At 40.7% G+C, this 17,975-nt stretch overlaps 1 protein-coding gene across 1 annotated transcript in view; it reads right to left on the reverse strand.

The window, feature by feature from the left end:
- Cd96 (CD96 molecule) overlaps positions 1–17,975 on the reverse strand; it is a 72,373-nt gene that overhangs the window by 17,629 nt on the left and 36,769 nt on the right. The window contains exons 6-10 of the mRNA XM_013351885.1: positions 16,140–16,230; positions 13,934–14,122; positions 8,984–9,076; positions 743–815; positions 229–296 (exon numbers count right to left, since the gene is read on the reverse strand). Coding sequence (XP_013207339.1) covers positions 229–296; positions 743–815; positions 8,984–9,076; positions 13,934–14,122; positions 16,140–16,230 — 514 coding nt within the window. The remainder of the gene's footprint in view (positions 1–228; positions 297–742; positions 816–8,983; positions 9,077–13,933; positions 14,123–16,139; positions 16,231–17,975) is intronic.

The following is a 17,975-nucleotide window of genomic DNA, read 5'->3' on the forward strand; positions in this document are numbered from 1 at the left end:
ATCTGTTTCTCCTATTAGTTACCATGTATCTGTTTCTCCTCACACAGCAAATTTGGAACTTAGATCTTGTTCACATATGTATTTTAATCATCTGCAACAGTACTTGAAACATGGCCAATGCTTTATAAGTTTTCAAGAATATCGTTATGAACATAGGACATGGTGCCTGTCAATACGTGTGCTGGGTGACTGAACAGAAGACACAAAGGGACCCGTGGTATACTCAACAGTTTTTGCTGTCTGTTCCACTGGATGTCTGGACATAGTTGAAGCCTTTAGTCGTCATGCTGGAATTGCTGGCTGAAAGATAAAATTATTTTCAGAATCCAACTGTTTTTTCTTATGAAACTTTAATTTTGCTTTGATGCACTGTTTTTTATCTGTGTGACTTTGGGGACACGTGAAATGTCCTTCCTCCTCAGACACTGGCTGTTCTGAGGCTGACGCTCTGTGATTCATGTTTAATGTCAACGTTTTATTGGCAGTTTCCCTTTTTCTAACCTTGTAACTGGGTTACTTTATTATTACCTTAAAATCCCTTAACAAATGAAAGGTATGCTGTAATGCAGGCCATCCCAGTTTACTGTTAAGATTATAGTGATCATCACATCCTTATGTGGTCACTGCAGGGTAACTCTAAATCAGCTGGAAAACATGGCTTTTTTCCCAAACCTCAAGGTCTTAGACATAGTAGTAAGACGATGAGTTGTTGAACATGAAGCATGGGCAGAAAGCCCACTACTCTCCCTGGGGAGTTGCATCTGGTGTTGACACATCCCCACCTACAATGGCCATTGAAGACATTCCTGGATATCCTGTTTGTAAAACAAAATTTCCAAATTGCTTTAAGTATTTATAGTCACGTGTTTAATGACGACACTAAACAAGAGAGTCTTTGGGAGGAATCTAAGAAGGCACATATCTAATGGCTTCATTTTAAATATGGAAAAAATCTGAACAGGTTACACAACAAATATTCAGATCATTCCTTTGCTACTAACACAGTTCTAAATTCAAATCTATTATATTCATTTTCCAAACACATATTGATTCAGTATCTGCTTTGTACCGAATACTATTCTAGGTGCTAGGGTTGTGGCAATAAGTGAAGTCAAGGTTTCTGCTTCACAAAATTTACCTTACCGTGAATTTTCATAAGGATAAAATATTTTCACCTGCTAACAATGGTTTCCTATGTACTTTGATTTTTAGCTGACAATGAATTTTCATAAGAATATATTTTCACATGCTATATTTTGCATTTATTTAAATTCTTAGCTTACAAAGTCATCTCCATATTTACAACACACCCTTTTCTTCCTTTTTGTCTCCCTGCTCACATATGAAAATATGGCCCACGGTTGCTTATAACATGAATGCTTCTCGGGAGAGGAGGCAAGATAGATGAAGGAAGAAGAGCATCCAACCACACTCTGTTGAAAACTTGTCTACATCTTCTCAGGAGACACATTTTTAGTCTATTTTGGGTGTGTGTATTTCTCCTTTGTTCCCACACACACCTAAGGTGCCTTAGGTAGATACACGTAAAAGAAATGAAACAGTGCCTAAAAAAGAGGAAATAAGGGTGGAGAAAACAGGGAAAGTTGAGCTCTGCTGAAACCAGGATAGGGATAGAACACAGTGTGCATCTCTTGATACTTTGTTACTTTAGCAGATGGAGTCCCACGTTTGCCGGAATTTTCTAGGTTAAATGATAGGAAAGAAACAGCATATATTATTTGATTGATGTTCATTAAAAGACAACATAAGTCAGTTTTGGGGAGTTATTCTTTTTACCACAGTTGAGAAAAAGATTTTCCAAGTTCTTGTATGATGACTGTTGTGTAAGTTGTACAATGTCCTCAACAACATCCTTGCAGTACGATAGCAGCTGGCTGTGTTTATGCATGTGGCTCTGAGAAGAGAACGGTGTGCCAGCTTCCAGAGTGCCTTGATGTCAGAAAAATTATCTTAACCACTGAGCCATCTCCCCAGCTGGGAAAAATTTTTAACTGGATAAAATGAATAATGAATTTTTTCAAATTTACCAAATGTGTATGGTAAATAAATTGGTGCATGGTTTACACGTAGTTCATGTGCAGAGATGTCCACAGCGAATGTTTCTGCAATGCAGCCCAGAGAGATTCAATGTCATGTATTCCTCCATATGAACTGCCATCGACAGGGGAGCTCTTAGGAGATGCCTTATGCTACTTGGAAATTTGAATAGGCAGCAACGTCAGAAAGGGAAGACCTGGGGTGGGGAGGACCTCAGCTCAGTCATGTGTACTGACTTATGCGAATGTTTCTGTACCCATTCAGAGCTCAATATCTTTCACAGGCAAAACTCTGGCATTTGTCAAGGGCTTAGAGCACAGGAAACCCCAAGGAAACAAGAGTCAGCGAAACCTGGTCTCTCTGTCCACGTGGTTTCAGGTTTACTGGTCTTCCCCTTGGTTTTTGTTATCATTCTTGGCCTGGTCAACTTTGCATAGGTCATTGAAAGAATGAGCCATTTACTATGGGCCTTATTAACCACAGAGAAGTAGAGTTGAATCCACCTGGGCAAACAATTGTTTTCTAAGTAAATTCAAACCACTCTCCTTCCTGCGGGTTAACACCATGGCTCGGGATTGAGGTCCACTCACAAGCCACAGCCACACATTGACCAGTCATAGTCAACCCCCTGCAGGCACTCTTTGTCCAACAAACATTTGAGGGCTTGACCTTGAAGTTTGGAATATTGCTCCTCTGCAGCCCATGTTCATGGAGGACACTTGAATGATTAGAAGAGACGTGGAAAGGACAGATAATCAAATAAAGAATCCAAATCTGACAGCATGTAAAGCTGTGTGTTCTCAGACCGGGAATGCCAGGGGAGAATTGGACCAGAGAAGGACAGGTGGAAACTTCCCTGCATTCCGAGGCTTAGGAAGCTTGAGGTAGCTGCCTGTCCCAGGGTATACATGTATGTAATTATCAAAATTTTAAAATGATATTTTTTTAAAAAAGTGATCATGTCTGATTGTTTATACATGCAGTAGAGAATTTTAAAAAGAATTTTATTTGCAGTTTTGAACCATTCAGATTGGTAATATTCTTAGCATGGGAATGGGGGCAGTTTGCTTTAGTCTCTTTGGTTTCCAGGCTAAGACCGCCTCCCAGCACACTAAAACCTCTTGCTTTCCGATAATTGATTTTACATTATGACACACGCTAGGCAAAAAGTATGAAAACCCAGATGATAGAGAGTTGATTGCTGTATTTCCTGGCTGTTTATTTTTCCTTCAATGTGAAGACTTACTGTTATTAAATTCTGCAAGCGTTCAGACATACATCATCATGATTGTTGTTTCCAGGAAAAAAAAATAAGCAGCCACTTCTTCCAATTTGTTTTGTTTACCCTAGTTCAGAACCTTCCATGAGGTTCCAGTCCATTTCACTTTAACTCTTTAAGTGCATCCCACCTGAAGGGAAGCGGTCCTTTTTTAGAGTTTCTGTGGATATTCATGTAGTCTGGGTTGAATAGAGGGGACAGAAGAATGCTCTACAAAGGTTAGTTCTGGCTGTTGCCACATGCCATCGTGCCAACTGCTTCTTACCCTCCATCTTTGTTTGCTTTCCCGGGTGTTGTAATAGGAGCGGCGGGGCTGCGTCAACAGCACCCCGGCCGCCTGCTAGCTTAATGCCCTGAAATAATTACACAGACACTGTATTCTTTTAAACACTGCTTGGCGCATTATATCTAGCCTCTTCTCGGCTAACTCTTGCACCTGGACTAGCCCATTTCTGATAAGGTGTGTAGCACCCCAAGTTGCGCTTACCGGGAAAGATTCTAGCCTACGTCCATCCTGGGTTGGAGCTTCATCGCGTGTGCCTCAGAGAGCAGAGCTCTCGTGCCCGGGAGAGGGGAGCATGGCGTCTCTCTCTGCTCACTTCCTCTTCCTCCCAGCATTCTGTTCTGTTTACTTCTCCCACCTATGTTTTAACCTATCAGGGCCAAGCAGTTTCTTTATTGCTTAACCAATGAAATCAACAGATTGATATATGACACTCCCACATCACCTGGGGACTGACCCCCTGCTTCTCAGAGAAAGCGTAGATGGGTAAAATGCCAGTGGTTCCCCAGTTTGGTAACTTTTTGAAAATTTTATAAGACAACTGCCCTAGCATCCATGAGATGACGGTGGCCAGTTTTATTTTTCATAGCCTAAACTGCCTAGATTAGATTAGAGCTAGCCTGTTAAAGGAAGCCCTTTCTTACTTATTCCTTCTGTCTTCTCTGTTCTCCATGTTCCCTGAGGGAGGGGTCTAAGCCAGGAACAAAAGGCTGAAGTCAGACCAGGGCATCGTGAAGCTATTTCCTTGTCTGTGCCTCACACAGTCATAAAGCACAAAGTCAATTCGTGTCAGCCCTCTGCGGCCAAGGCAGACCCATGCTTGCAGAAGGGATAGAAGAGAAATTCTGGACTAAATTAATTTTTTTCAAGTTTCGGCACTTCATTTGACAAGACTTTTAAATTATTGATATATGTCTGCTCTAGTGGCTGAAAAAGACCAGACGACATTTATTATATGGAAATCACCCCCAAAGGGCCAAGTAATTTGTCTGAAATTTCTTCCAGCAGCCAAGAAACTATTCAACAGAGCTCATTTGAACAGAGAATGATGGAGAAAATATTTTTTTCTTTTTTTGCTACCCAGTCGAGCTTATATAATCAACCAAGCGCAAGAATAAAAAAGATTTGCAAGTTCAGTCAGAACGACGTGGTTAGTCAGGCCAACTCATCCAAGACTTCCCTTGTATTCCAGGGATATTACCTGAAAATTAAATTATTTTCCATATCACAGTGTTTTCACTCAGCCTTCCGCTGTATCACTATAGCATCTACTGGATGTACTTGGATCAATCTGTCAATTTCCTGCACAAACTTAGAGTTTCTCTCCATCAGCTCTCCCCACCCACAACACAAAGGGCCCCTAAAGGTGGTACTGAGATGGCAGACTTGCGCTTAAGAGAATCTGGGCCATACTGACACATTCCAATGAGCCTTATCCGTCCCAGAGGTCAGGCTGAGGTGTAAACTGACCTTGAGGCTGGTGTGAAGGAGACACTCACGGAGATGTCCTAAACACACTCCAAAACTCTAGTCACAACCTGCTTGTCTAACATGTTAAATGAAGGGCTAAAAGGACCATATACCACCAGATTATTGGTCTGAAAGGGATTCAAGACCAATTCAACGAAGAGAACAGAAAGCAAGGCAGAGTTCTCCACCTATGTGGCACAGTTGCAGACAGGATAATTGTTAGTAATTTTAAAAATTGGTCACCTGGGGCTGGCAAGGTTGTTCAGCAGGTAAAAGGGCCTACTATGCAATCCGGGTGACCTGAGTTCAGTTTGTAGCGTGGAGAGCAGAAAAGAGTTGACTCTCAAAACATACCCCACCCTCTGAGCTGCCTTGCTGCCTCAGGATTTTTCTAGAACTAAAAGAGAGCATGGCGTTTTTGTGAGCATGATGTTGTAGAGCCGTACCCACAACTAAGATTGTATTAAGGTGATTGTAGGCAGAGGCAGAGCACAGAAGGGTGCTAGGAAGACACAAAGAAGGGAAGGGTGCTCTTTCCTCTGAATTATTTCTAACAAAAAAGATGTGAGTTCCATTCTTGGGAGACTAAATTTCTCAGGAACCTCTGGTCCAGCAAAGAGAAAGATTAATGCAGGTGTTCTGTGTGAGCAGGCACAATAACAGCTTCACATGAGTAGAGATTTATCCACCATAAAAGGCATTTGTACTAACAGAAGCAGGGGTCTGACTACCTAGGTTCCTTTCTGACTTGTCAACCTTCTGCAGGACTTTACTTTTGCCATTTAAGCTCTTTGTGTCTCAGTATTCTTTCCTGTGAAGTGGGTGGTAATAACTCTTCAAGTTTGTGCTATTGGCAGAATGAAATGAAACAATGTATTTATAGTTGAGAATAATTCCAGATGCACTGGGAGAAGTCGACAAATATCAAGGACACCGTTCAGCTATGTGACACAGCCATGTCAGTGGGGAAAAATGGTTAGATAATTGCTAGGAGAAAGCAGGAAGGCACTTGTGTGGCAGTATTCCAAAAGCCTGTCTTTGTCCCCGTATTTAGTCAGGCAGTCCTGGTGAGGATCTGCTATATGACCCTCCATTTCCACAAATGCCTTGTTGAGACTGCCATCAATGTAGACCATTGTAAATCAACATCACCCCGTCTTTAGGCTGCCTGCTCTTGCAGCTCCCATTCCACGCACATGGCTTCCTCTTTCCTTTTCCTCATTCAAGGACAAGCCACAGAGACTGCTGGCATCCAGATCACTCTAAACTCACAACCCACTGTTTTAGCTCATCTTCACCTGGCCCATCACACCTCTCTCCCCACCAGTCCTTATGACTCCTGCCTCTCTTCTCAAAGATGCCTTCAGTTTATTTACAGCTGCGCTGAAGATGACGATTTTAGTTTGGGGCCCTGGTTAATTTCGGTGCATAACTGTTAAATAAGTAATAAGCTTTTTAAATAATGAAGTTTAAAAAGTGTTAAAAGGATAATAATTTGAAGACCCATTTTGCGTCTTTCTTCCAGTTGAGCTGATCCCTCTTTCTAGACTGCGTGCAGCCTTCCCCAAGTCTACTGTATGCTCACCGTGGCATGCTGAGCATTGCTGTCATAGTTGGTTGTGGTGGTGATAGTAACTGTGCTGGAGAGATGAGCCCAGGGATCTACATATGTCCGTCAAGCTTTCTGCCTCTAAGCCACACCCTAGCTCTCTCTCCTGCCTTGCTCCTTTTCTATGTCTATATATGGTAACACTGGAAACTAATGGAGTTGCCATCACTCCCAAATCAGCAACATCCTCTACCTCCTTTCAACTCTCTGGGACTCCCTTGCTCTAGAACCCAGTGTCTTGACCTGCTGATGCTTGTCTGTGCGTCTTCCTTCTGATACCATCCAATAATGCATTTCCTGAGTCTGTTCTCCATCCATGTCTGGCATATTTATTTGTAAGTCTGTAGTTTTGTTGCCACCTCCCACTCATTCCCCTGCCCTTTGCCTCCCAGACATGATCATCTGCTTTCTTCAGGCCAGCTGTTACCACATGAGGAACAGGCCAAGGTCTGGAGTCAGAGCAGACCTGGTATTGTGCTCTAAGTGTTCAGAGTAGGAAATCAGATGGTGAGAACCAGATAAGTTATTGATGAGGGCTCAATATCAAAATCAATGGGTCAAAGGACCGGGCAGAGACACAAAAAAAGGAGGCAGAGCCTAAGGGTCTGTGGTATTGTGGGCAGAGAGATGAGAAGCAGTCCAAGACTCATGTAGCAGACTGGTATAAATAGAGCCTCTGTTACCACTAAGTGCTGATCACGTTTAGTGTCTCAGTGTCCTGCTGGGAACAAGGGAAAGGATATTTGTGCTCTCCACTATGAAAAATAAGGAAGGAAAACAACATTGCATTTAATATAAAAAACTTTTAAAATGATACAGCACAGTGACTTATATTTGATCACAATTCCTACTCTTCCCTTTAAGAGATGGAATCCTTGCCTTTCCCCTGAGAATATACTTGTTTCTCATGGAAAGAATGAAGCAGAGGTGACCTGCAGTGTGGGAGAGAATGACATTAAAGGGCTACTTTTCTATAGCCATTATTTCTTGAAGTACTTTGTCAGGAGGAAGCCAACAGCCATATTAGATGCAGTCCTACTGAGGGCCTCTCAGTGAGCACTGAGACATCTTGTTTTGAGAGCATGCTTGAGCTCAGATGTACGTGCTATTGTTCCAGCCGATCTTTCAGATGACTGAAGCAAAGGGCAATGACTCAAACTCACAGCACTTAAAATCCTTAGTGTTGTCCAGCTAAGCTGTGGATTCCAGGCTCCTCAAACCATTTGGGATGTTTTACAATGCATTAAGTACCAAAGTAATTTTTCACACAGCAATGTACAAATGTTACATAGGGCACTGCAGAGGTTTAAGATATTATTATTAACATTATTATTATTATTATTGAATATGCTGATATTTGCTGAGTGGAAATGTCTGTTGTAATTTATTGGTCTTTGAAAGTGGTAGCTAGAAAAAAAAAAAAAGAAGGGTGATGACAAAGAGGAAGGAGAGGGGAGCAGAAGAGGGAGAGTGTTCTAAAACACCAAGAACCAGGACGTGAAACTTCTGATGGTTGGTTTGCAGGCATTTTTCACCTGCCAGCCGCTTCTCACTTTCTGCAAGATAGCTGTGTGTGACAGTGACAGTAGGCCAAATGTAAAAGGCTACCATCTAAAGCAATTGTTCACTCCTGCGGACTGCTTTTGTTTTATTCCATTTTCAAGAAAATTGATAGTTTTAATTAAATATGAAATGAAAGCCATGCTTCTACTCTAAATATACTTTAGTTTTTTTTTATATTAGAGGTCACCATGGATCTCTAAATGTACAAAGGCCGTGGGCATCAGGATTATGCCTTGTTCGCATCAATACCAACCTCTGAGACTCCCTGCCATGCATGACTTTACCATAGCAACACTGACCAATGGCTCCCACTGTTAATGCTGCTGTGGATGGGAGGGTTGAACTCACAGCACTCACTAACCATCCTGGTCAATTAATTTGAGGCCAGACAAATTTAAACATAACATGTTCAACTATTTTAGTTCCACAGTCTCCCCATTTGCAACCACTTTTGTAAGCTCCCCAGTGAGAAGATGTCTTGGAGGACTGCCAATTTACTATTTAATAATGAATACAGAATTTAAATTTCTCGCTGAATATTTACTGACTTCAATTTGCCCATGACTTTAAGTGTTAGCTCTTAAAAACTATGAGAACAGCACTTTGGTTTACGCCAAAGGTCATAGCAAGGAAGGACATGAACCTTGCAAGTTTTAACCACTGGGTTAGTTAAAGCATTAGTAAGTTATGTAAATTAAAAGTAGTGTGAAAACGTACTTACTTGTAGGAGACACATTGTCATTTGGAAAAGGTTGTGTGCCCAAGGTAGATCCTGTCACACTGGTGAGGTGTTCCGTTGGGACATTCACCAAATCTGAAAGTGTAAGGCAGATGTTTATAATGGATAAAATATTGTAAGTAAAAGATATGAATTCAGCTCTAAGCATATTTGTTCATTATCTAGCAATCAATATTGAGAACTTGATATGGACCAGGCAATGAGATTAACTGGTGAGTGGATGAGGTGTGGAGCTGTCTTTAATTTTCTTTAAACACTTTAAAATATTTATTTGTCTTCTCTCTCTCTCTCTCTCTCTCTCTCTCTCTCTCCCTCTTTCTCTCAATAGAAGCTAAGATGTGTTGTTTTGTGCTCATTTAATTTTCTTTAACCACCATGTGCTTTACAAATAGTTCTACTGAAGGAATTTTTTAAAAATTATTTTATTTTATGTATATGGGAGTTTTGCCTGCATTTATGTATGCAGACATGTGCACCAGGCAGCCTCTAGGGACCAGATGAGGGGACAGGATCTCCCAAAACTGGACTCACAGATGTCTGTTATTCACCACACGTTTGTTTGGAATCAAATCCAGGTCCTCCAGAAGACCAGCATATCTTAACCACTAAGTCATCTCTCCTGCCCCTGAAGGATTTTTTTTTTTTAAATTACAGCTATAAGGAGAATTGGTTAACTTTCGAAAAAGAATATAGATGAAATAAATGTGGTTAATTAATGTTTGAGCCTGGAAGATTTTGTGAGTTTTCTAGATACAACATCACTGTTTAGATTAGAGTCACTAGATTAAGAAAATGATCACACTCTTCTTGTTCACCATCTACTGTAGTGATGAGGCGAGCAGGCCTGCTTTTCATCCTGCCTGGCACCCGCACGGCTAGCTTAGCCCCGGAAATAATACCACAAGAAACTGTATTCATTTAAAACACGGCCTGGCCCATTATCTCCAGCCTCTTCTTGGCTAACTCTCACATCTTAATTAACCCATTTCTAATAAATCTGTGTATCACCAGATGACTGTGGCTTACCAGCAAGATTCTAGCCTACGTCCGTCCCGGGCGAGAGAGCCGTGGCATCTGCCTCACTGCCCTTCTTCCCAGCATTCTGTTCTGTCTACTCCACCTACCTAATTTTCTGCCCTATCAAAAAGCCAAGGCAGTTTCTTTATTTAACCAATGAAATCAACACAAAACAGAAGACCCTCCTACATCAGTCTACAATTAGTCTCAAGTCCTCAAACGTCACACTCCCAACTTAATATCTTGGTGTTGACCATCTCTTTTCCATCTTTCATGAACCACACATTCTATCCAAAAGGCAGTGTTTCAACCCAAGGGTAGTTGACTCATGAAGACTTCCTAGTCTTTGTGCCGTTTCTCAGCATTTTCACATTTTCAAGCTTTCTCATATGAACCTCTGTAAAATTGGAGCTTCCTAGGGGACCTTCATGATATACCTCCTTCCTTTGATCTTAATGCTACCAAGAGTCTTGTCATTTTTATTGATGGCTCATGCCCCTCCAAACAAAGAAAAACTGGTTTAGTTCCTCATTGTATTTACAGATGTCGATATGTGGAATGATGTAGTATAGACCATCATTTCCAAATTGTCAGAAAGACCAACATTAAATGCCTTTCTGACTGCTCTTAAGTAATAAGCATCCTCTTCTAAAATGGCATGCTGTGAAGATGGGGTGTGTGGCTGAAAGATGAATGCTTACATGGCTATCTCTGTGGGATGGTTTGACAGAGGTTGTAAGTCAATGCATATAGTCAAATCCCACCCATTCTTAAATTATGAATGAAATATTTTTGGGATACAGTTATACTAATTTGCTTATATGCTGTCCATAACAGCTTTTGTGCTGTATTTCTTAATTGAGTAATTATGACAAAGATGATATTATCTACAAAATTTAAAATATTTGCTGTCTCACCCTTTATAGAGGAAGTGCCAATTCCTGGAATTGAAGGTATTGATTATGTTCTGTCCCAGATTGATACAATGTAAGGCATTTATTTTTTTACTGATGGATATTTTTGTTTTAGAACAGTATTCTGATATATTTCATAAACAAACATCTTTGGAAGATGAAGCAGTCAGCCTTGCAGTACATTTTGGAGATTTTACTATAAGATTTGCATACTGAGAAGAGCTCTTTGCCCCATGTCCAGAACCCACATAAATTTCAACATGAAATCTGAGCTCATAAACCATCTGTCTGACTTCAGATTGTAGCAAAAAGTAGAAACACTGCCTTGGTCAAAATAAAAATCGGGGCTGTTAAAAAAGACATGACTACAACCTAACAGGCATAGGTGATTTCCCAACACTCAGGTTTAGAACCAAGTAGGGTTGCTTCACGAACATTTTAGATAACTCCATTTGCTGCAATGTTGAAAGGGATGGGCTTCTGGCTCTCAACAACTCTATAGTAGGCAAAGGAGTCTCTCAGAACCCCATCAGCAGCCATGAGTTTGGCCCACCAGAACATCTGAGTCTGTTCTGAGGTTTCCTATGAGGAGCTGTCAGTCCTTTCGAGGTACACCTAAGAAATGAGCCAAATCCCAGGGCACATGAGGTCCTTTCTTCTCAGAGTGGAGCCCCACGAAAAGTTTCTTGCAGCGTCTTGTTAATAATATAGAACTCAGCTCCAGACTTGCTGAATTAGAATCTACATTTTAACAAGATGTATGGGTGATTTGTGTGCAAATCAGATTCTCTGTTTATGTTTTCAGGATCCCTAGAAGCAGACACAAGTATGAATTTTGGCTTATTGCAGGAAGTCATAGGGCAAGAAGTCTTTGTATAGAATCTTCCACTTAAATGCTTAATGTTCCTCTTCTCTCAGCTATAGAGATAGCTTTTGACTTTCTCCATACCCTGAAATAATACATGAGTGCACCTACACAAGTAAGAACACAATTTGATTTGTTGATTTGTGTTTGGATAGGGCCAGAAAGGGAGCTATAGTTTTGGAAACCAGATTTTGGGAAACTCCAAGATTTATTAGCTTTAATATCTTGCTGTGAAGACTAAAAGTTCATTTGGTGATTAAAATTTCCCTGCTCACTCAGAGTCTACACTTATGAAAGAAGAGGGACTTCTCTGTAAAATTTGAAATATAGTGTGTTTGGGGTATGAAAATCAGTATTCCTTTTTATCTTAAAAGTTTCCATTATTTTCTGATCTTGAAACAAAGTTTGGGTTGGATATCAGAATGCACTGGTTTGGGGTCACATGGGAATAGTATTCTGTTTAAGAACTGAAGATCTTAGAGCCTTTAGCTCACAGCTTCAGCTTCTGCCAAAGCTCAGCTCTGGCACTTCTGTACGAGACATAATAAACTTCCTACTGTTCTTAGACTGCAGCCCTGCCCACGTGCCACCTTCTAGGAAAGAGTTGTGCTCGTTCTTCAGGGAGCTGACTGAAGTTGAGTAAGGCTGTTTTCATATAAGTCCATCAAAATTTCTGAATGAGTGACTCCGAATTGACAGGGATTCTTTTTCATATTTAATTATATGGACACAGGTTGAGTCTCGGGCGATATTGCCTTTGGCCCATCATGGAATGTCACCTGCTTCTTAGTAGTGGGAAAGGCTTTGTACCAAGATATATAGTCCTTCATCTGCAGATCCAGTAACCAAGCATTGTGTCTAGGAGGCTGCCAGAGTGCAATGCAAACTATCCCTGTATAAAAGGTTTCCGGAATAAATTAGTATATGTTTATGGATGCGTTATAGACAGCTTTTATGAAGCTAGGATAGCAGTTAAAGAGGTTAATAGCTCTATAGCGCTGTAATAAAGATTCACAAACCTGTTTGGTGTTGTCTGAGTGCTACTGAATATGCACATTTGACAGCCATCCTTATAGCTTTTTAGAAATACGCATGTCTGCTGTCACCACATTTCCTGAGACCATTGTCATATTTTATATAGTAAAATCTCAAATATTTTTGTATGATTCGGGGTAGTAAATTTGGTTATTCAAATTTTGTAATAGCGAGGGTGGTTTGAATTTATCAACTTTTTCCAGTCATAAAAGTCTCCGGTTTAATCAGGTAGATACTGCGGTTTAATCAGGGCAGTGAAGTTATTATTATGCAAGGTCACCCATCTCTAAACAGTGAGATTACACATGCTGGGACTAATTAAATCTTCTCAGTTTTCTTTTCTTCATTTGAACATTTGTTTATTTGTGCGTGTGCGCCTGAGTGCGTATGTCATAGCACATGCCTGAGGATCAGAGAACAACTTTCTGGACTGTCCTCTTCTTCAACCATGTGGGCCCCGAAGATGGGACTGTTGTCACGCTTGCAGCAAGTGCCTTTACCTGCTGAGTCATTCACCAGTTCAAAATATGTTTATGACTCAGGAATGTTAAGATAGTTTAAATTTCAGCTAATCCTAGGTGCTATTATTAATTGTTATTATTAATTGCATGGGATGATAAGCGAACCAGAATGCTAGCTGTCTCAACATCATGATTAGGCTGTGGTGACTAAGGACTCTAATTCTAGCACTGGGGAGGCTGAGGCAGTAGATTGCCAGGAGTTAGAGATCAGTTTGTACTAGATACTGAGTTCCAGGCTAGTGGAGGCAATAACCTGAAACACCCATCTGGAAAAAAAGAAAAAAGAAAAAAAGAAAAGACAAGAAGAAAGAGTTATTATCACAATAAAAAAAATTACTGTGAAAAAAATCTTTATAGAAAAAGGAATCATTTTTAATTTTTATTTGGAGAAATTATTTTGAGATTCTACTTATGAATTGTTTAATATTTTGAAATTTAGCAATTTCGGGTTATGTGGAGAGCTTTCTGGCATTGTACTGGTGTGGAAATAATAAAAATCCTATCCTTTCCAATTAGTCACGTTCTGAGTTGGTGGCACTCTTGGCTAAGCCTTAATGACTTTGCTCAAGAGGGAACTCACCGGAGGGAAGCATGATGACCTGTGATGAGATGTTCCACATTTTGTTTCTGGGGCCCGAGGACAGAGCCATACACTGAACTGTAACGTTGTTTGATTGTGCTGGCCTGTTACCATGCATCCTTGTTAAAACTGACTTTACTTCCCAAAATCCACTTCTGTCAGTCTTCTTATCATTTGTAATGTATATTCCTGCAGGACAGATGGGAGCATGATTAATCCCTGACATTTTCTGTATCAGCCAGACGAAGATGCCGAGACATGGCATAATAAAAGTATAAGGGTCTCTGTGTGTGGTTTAGACGGGCCTTTAACACATGACTCAAGTCATCCTCCATCCCCATCTGTGTAGAGAGCCTAGAGACTGATGCTGCACCACACAGCTAGTTGCTAGTAATGTAGGCTCTCAAGCAGTTGCCATTTAGCTTTGGAGAAGCAAGGTCCAGTTCTAGCAAAGCTGGAATTAACCTGTGGCAGGTGTTCCAGCCCTGTGTGGCACTCATCCATAGTTGGGCTGCACTATGCATTCGTTATATGATTTTCTTCTGACTATGGGTTCAAAGGCTTGGGTAGATTATTTCAACTCATTAGTGCCATTTAGTAATGGAGAAAATTGGCTTGAACTCTGGGGAGGCTCTTCTGTAGACTCTGGCCAGGTAATAAAAGGATATCAAAGGAATATAAAACAGCTCCGTTCTGCTTTGAGCTTCCCTAATGTGCGGAAGTGCCTCTGGGTGAGGTCCTTCCAGGGTGAAGGAAGGGGGTGTTGAGTGGATTGGATTTCCTCCTAACTATAAACGTAGTAGATGATGTGGATTCTAATCCTGATGCCCTATCATAGCCTTCTCCTGAAATAAGTTGTGTATTGATAAGCATTTTCAGTTCTAGTCCCATGAGCCTTCTCTAGAATCTTTTATCTGTCACTGTAAGGATTAGTTCAAATTGCATGCATTGTGGCAATAAATTACAAAAAAAAAAACCAAAATAAAACCAAAAAAATCTGTCCTCAGAGGCCAGTTCATTCTGAACTCTCACAGAGTCCTGACATTAAAGACTCTGTTTCTTTTGAGACTAGGGTCTGGTATATCTCTGGCTGACTTTAAACTCATTATGTAGTCAAGCATGACCTTGAACTTTTCTTTAACCTCCCAAAACAAGGATTGCAGGCCTGTGTCAACATGTCTGGCTCCACATGTCTTACGACTCCACACATGAAAGGTTCTTCCTGCTAATTCTGAAGCTATTAGTTAGCAAAGTACTAGTCAGCTGCTATTAGTTGTATGCTGGTGGGCTTCTGACCACATTGTCAGGCCTCTTGTGTGAGAATGTACTGGGCACATCCTATCTGGATGCTTCACATAACCGGAAAATATACTTGTCGTAACCTTTAACATATATTTTCAGGATTGTGTTGTGTTATTGTAGTGAACTGCTTTTAAAGTGACCCCATTAACCAGTAACTAATCATCAAGGGATCTATAAATTCATCTACCAGCAGAAGCTGTTAATTTTAGAAAGTAAAAGAAATAATTGAGCAAGAGTTGTGTGATTCAGCTATTGTTCCGTGTGTTGGAAGGGAGAGTCAGTGGAAGGCCTGCTGTCCAGGCGCAGATGCCCGAGCTTATTTTGGCAATGCTGCCATGGTTACCACCTATGAGAAACACTACTTTCTACTGAAATCGTCTGTGTGTTTTCTGCCCCAGAAACTAAATTCTTCCAGTAAACTTGTTCCTTATGAAGGAACCTTTTATATCCATCCCTACGGCCACACCCCAATCCTGTCCCAAATATTCACATGAGAAAGTGAAAGTTATCATCAATTGATTTAAAGCAGTGGTGTTTTAAAAAAATGAACATAATATGTTAAAATAACAAGGCAGAGCAGATAGTAACACTACAAAGTCAGAGATATCATTAACTACATGTTTATTTGAATGCTTTTGTTCTTGTAAAGAATATTTACTTCTGCTAACACCAATAGAATGGTTTGTATGATCTGAAGAAATCAACTATACCAGTTTTATTCTGGAAATATTACCTTCTACCCCCTTGGCGGAATCAGATGAAGTATTAGAAACTGACACCTGGTAGGTAAGACGATGCTTTTTTCTTAGAGCAAGAATTAGTTTTAATGCCAAGATCAACTTGGGCACAATGCTCTCTAATGCTTGGTGTTGCCCAACACCTTCCCACAGCTTTGTTTCCTCACCTTCTTCATTGCGTTGAAGAAATCTTCCGTCTATTAACCAGGTGATGTTTGCTCTGGGGAACACCTTCTTCAGTAGGCAGGTAAACACTCTCTACAACAGACAGAAAGAGGGTCATTTTCAAACTCAGAAGAAATTCCTGCTCCTTGTGTCTCCATTCCTATGAGACACTTAACAAGAAATGATTTTGCCTACCTTTCATTGTGCACAGGCCACAAAGGGGTTATTTCCTTTGGGGGCCTTGGCAAATTTGTGGCTAGAACCCTAGGTCAGTCTAGGAATGTCAAGACTCTACTAATGTTGCAGGATGTTTATGGGCTCTGAGCAATAGAACTAATATTAAGTTAATACTAAGTAGAAATCAAAGAGTAGAAGGAAGAAGCCCCAGAGCCAGAGAAAAATGTGACTAGATTAAATGGGAAAGAGGATCGAGAGATTATTTTTCTGTTTCCAAAAGAGTGTGAAAGACCATCCGTAGTGAAGGTCAGTGGAAATCATTTTAAGTAAATATATCATTTAGGGGTTTAATTTTTTTCATAACCTCCTTTGTTTTTCATCTTGATTCTCTACAGTAGACAGTGCATACTTCCTTATGGTAGGTGACAAATATGGTACACCAAGGTGTTACATGGTTAACGGAATTAGAAGCAATCAATGGTATTGCATCCCAAGAGATTTCTTGGTAAAATATTTTGGATTGAACATGGGAGGATGGGTAGCATAGTGGTCTGAATGAGAATGACACCCACAGGCTCATATATTTGAGTGTTTGGTCTCCTCTCCAGTTAGTAGACTGTTTAGGAAGGATTAGGAGGTGTGGCCTTGTCTGATGTGGTATATTGATGGGGGTGAGCAGAGGAAAGATCCAAGTGAGATCAAGTATTGCTTTGGAAAGTTGGGAAAGGTTTGGTTTTTTAAATTATCTTTCTGTTACTGGAGTTTTAGGATAAAAAAAGCACCAACCCTGGGAGTCCCAATAGACTAGGCTCAGTGTCTATCGCAGCACACCAATTAAAGAGAGGTACTGGTGAAAGATAAAAGATATAACCAACATAGCCACACTGGGAAGAACCCTACGTGCATCTTCAGCGCACTGACTTGAGCTCTCAGTTTCATCACAGAGAGAACTGGGGCAGAAAATGAGGGCAGCGGTGTTGCTCATGGTGTGCTGTGGCTGGTGACTGCTCAACTCTGGCTCGCAAGAGGGGGTCTGCTCACACCACCTGGCTTAGAAATGCAACTCTTAGCCTCTCCATCATCTGCACTGTGACATTTCTCTCTTTTCTTCTATCCTGTAAACATCTCTACCTGTGGACATTGACTTTAAAAATGTTCCTGTCTCCTCGTGGTAGGCTTTGCTTCCCCGATTTAAATACAAATGTGAGTATATATTTCCCGTAAGTGGTGATTATCTTTCTGAGAAGATAAGCCAAGAGCATTTCAGTTTTCCCAACTCTAGTTACATAATGTAATAAAAGCACTGCGGAATTCATATCTTAATTTACCAGCATTCTTTGTATTTTCAGTTTTCTTTCACTTAATATCTTCCTTTCTGTGAAATCTTTGGTTTTTCTGCTGGCCACATTCACAGCAGCCATGGATTTTTAGCTAAGTATAAAACTTAATGATCTGACAGTTTGGAAAATACTTCAAGTCACAGAGGTCTTTGCATTCGGAGGAGTCTGTATTTCATCTTCTCCACTTTTTCTTACACTGTTCTCTGCTTGAGAAGCTGCATACCCATGCAGGATGCAAGCCTACTAAGTCACCTACAGGTACTCCATACCGGCACACAAAGACCTCCTGGAAGAGGGAGGGGCTCAATCCAGAAGTGTCCT

This window comes from Microtus ochrogaster, chromosome 2 (genome assembly GCF_000317375.1).
Source record: "Microtus ochrogaster isolate Prairie Vole_2 chromosome 2, MicOch1.0, whole genome shotgun sequence".
NCBI lineage: Eukaryota > Metazoa > Chordata > Mammalia > Rodentia > Cricetidae > Microtus > Microtus ochrogaster.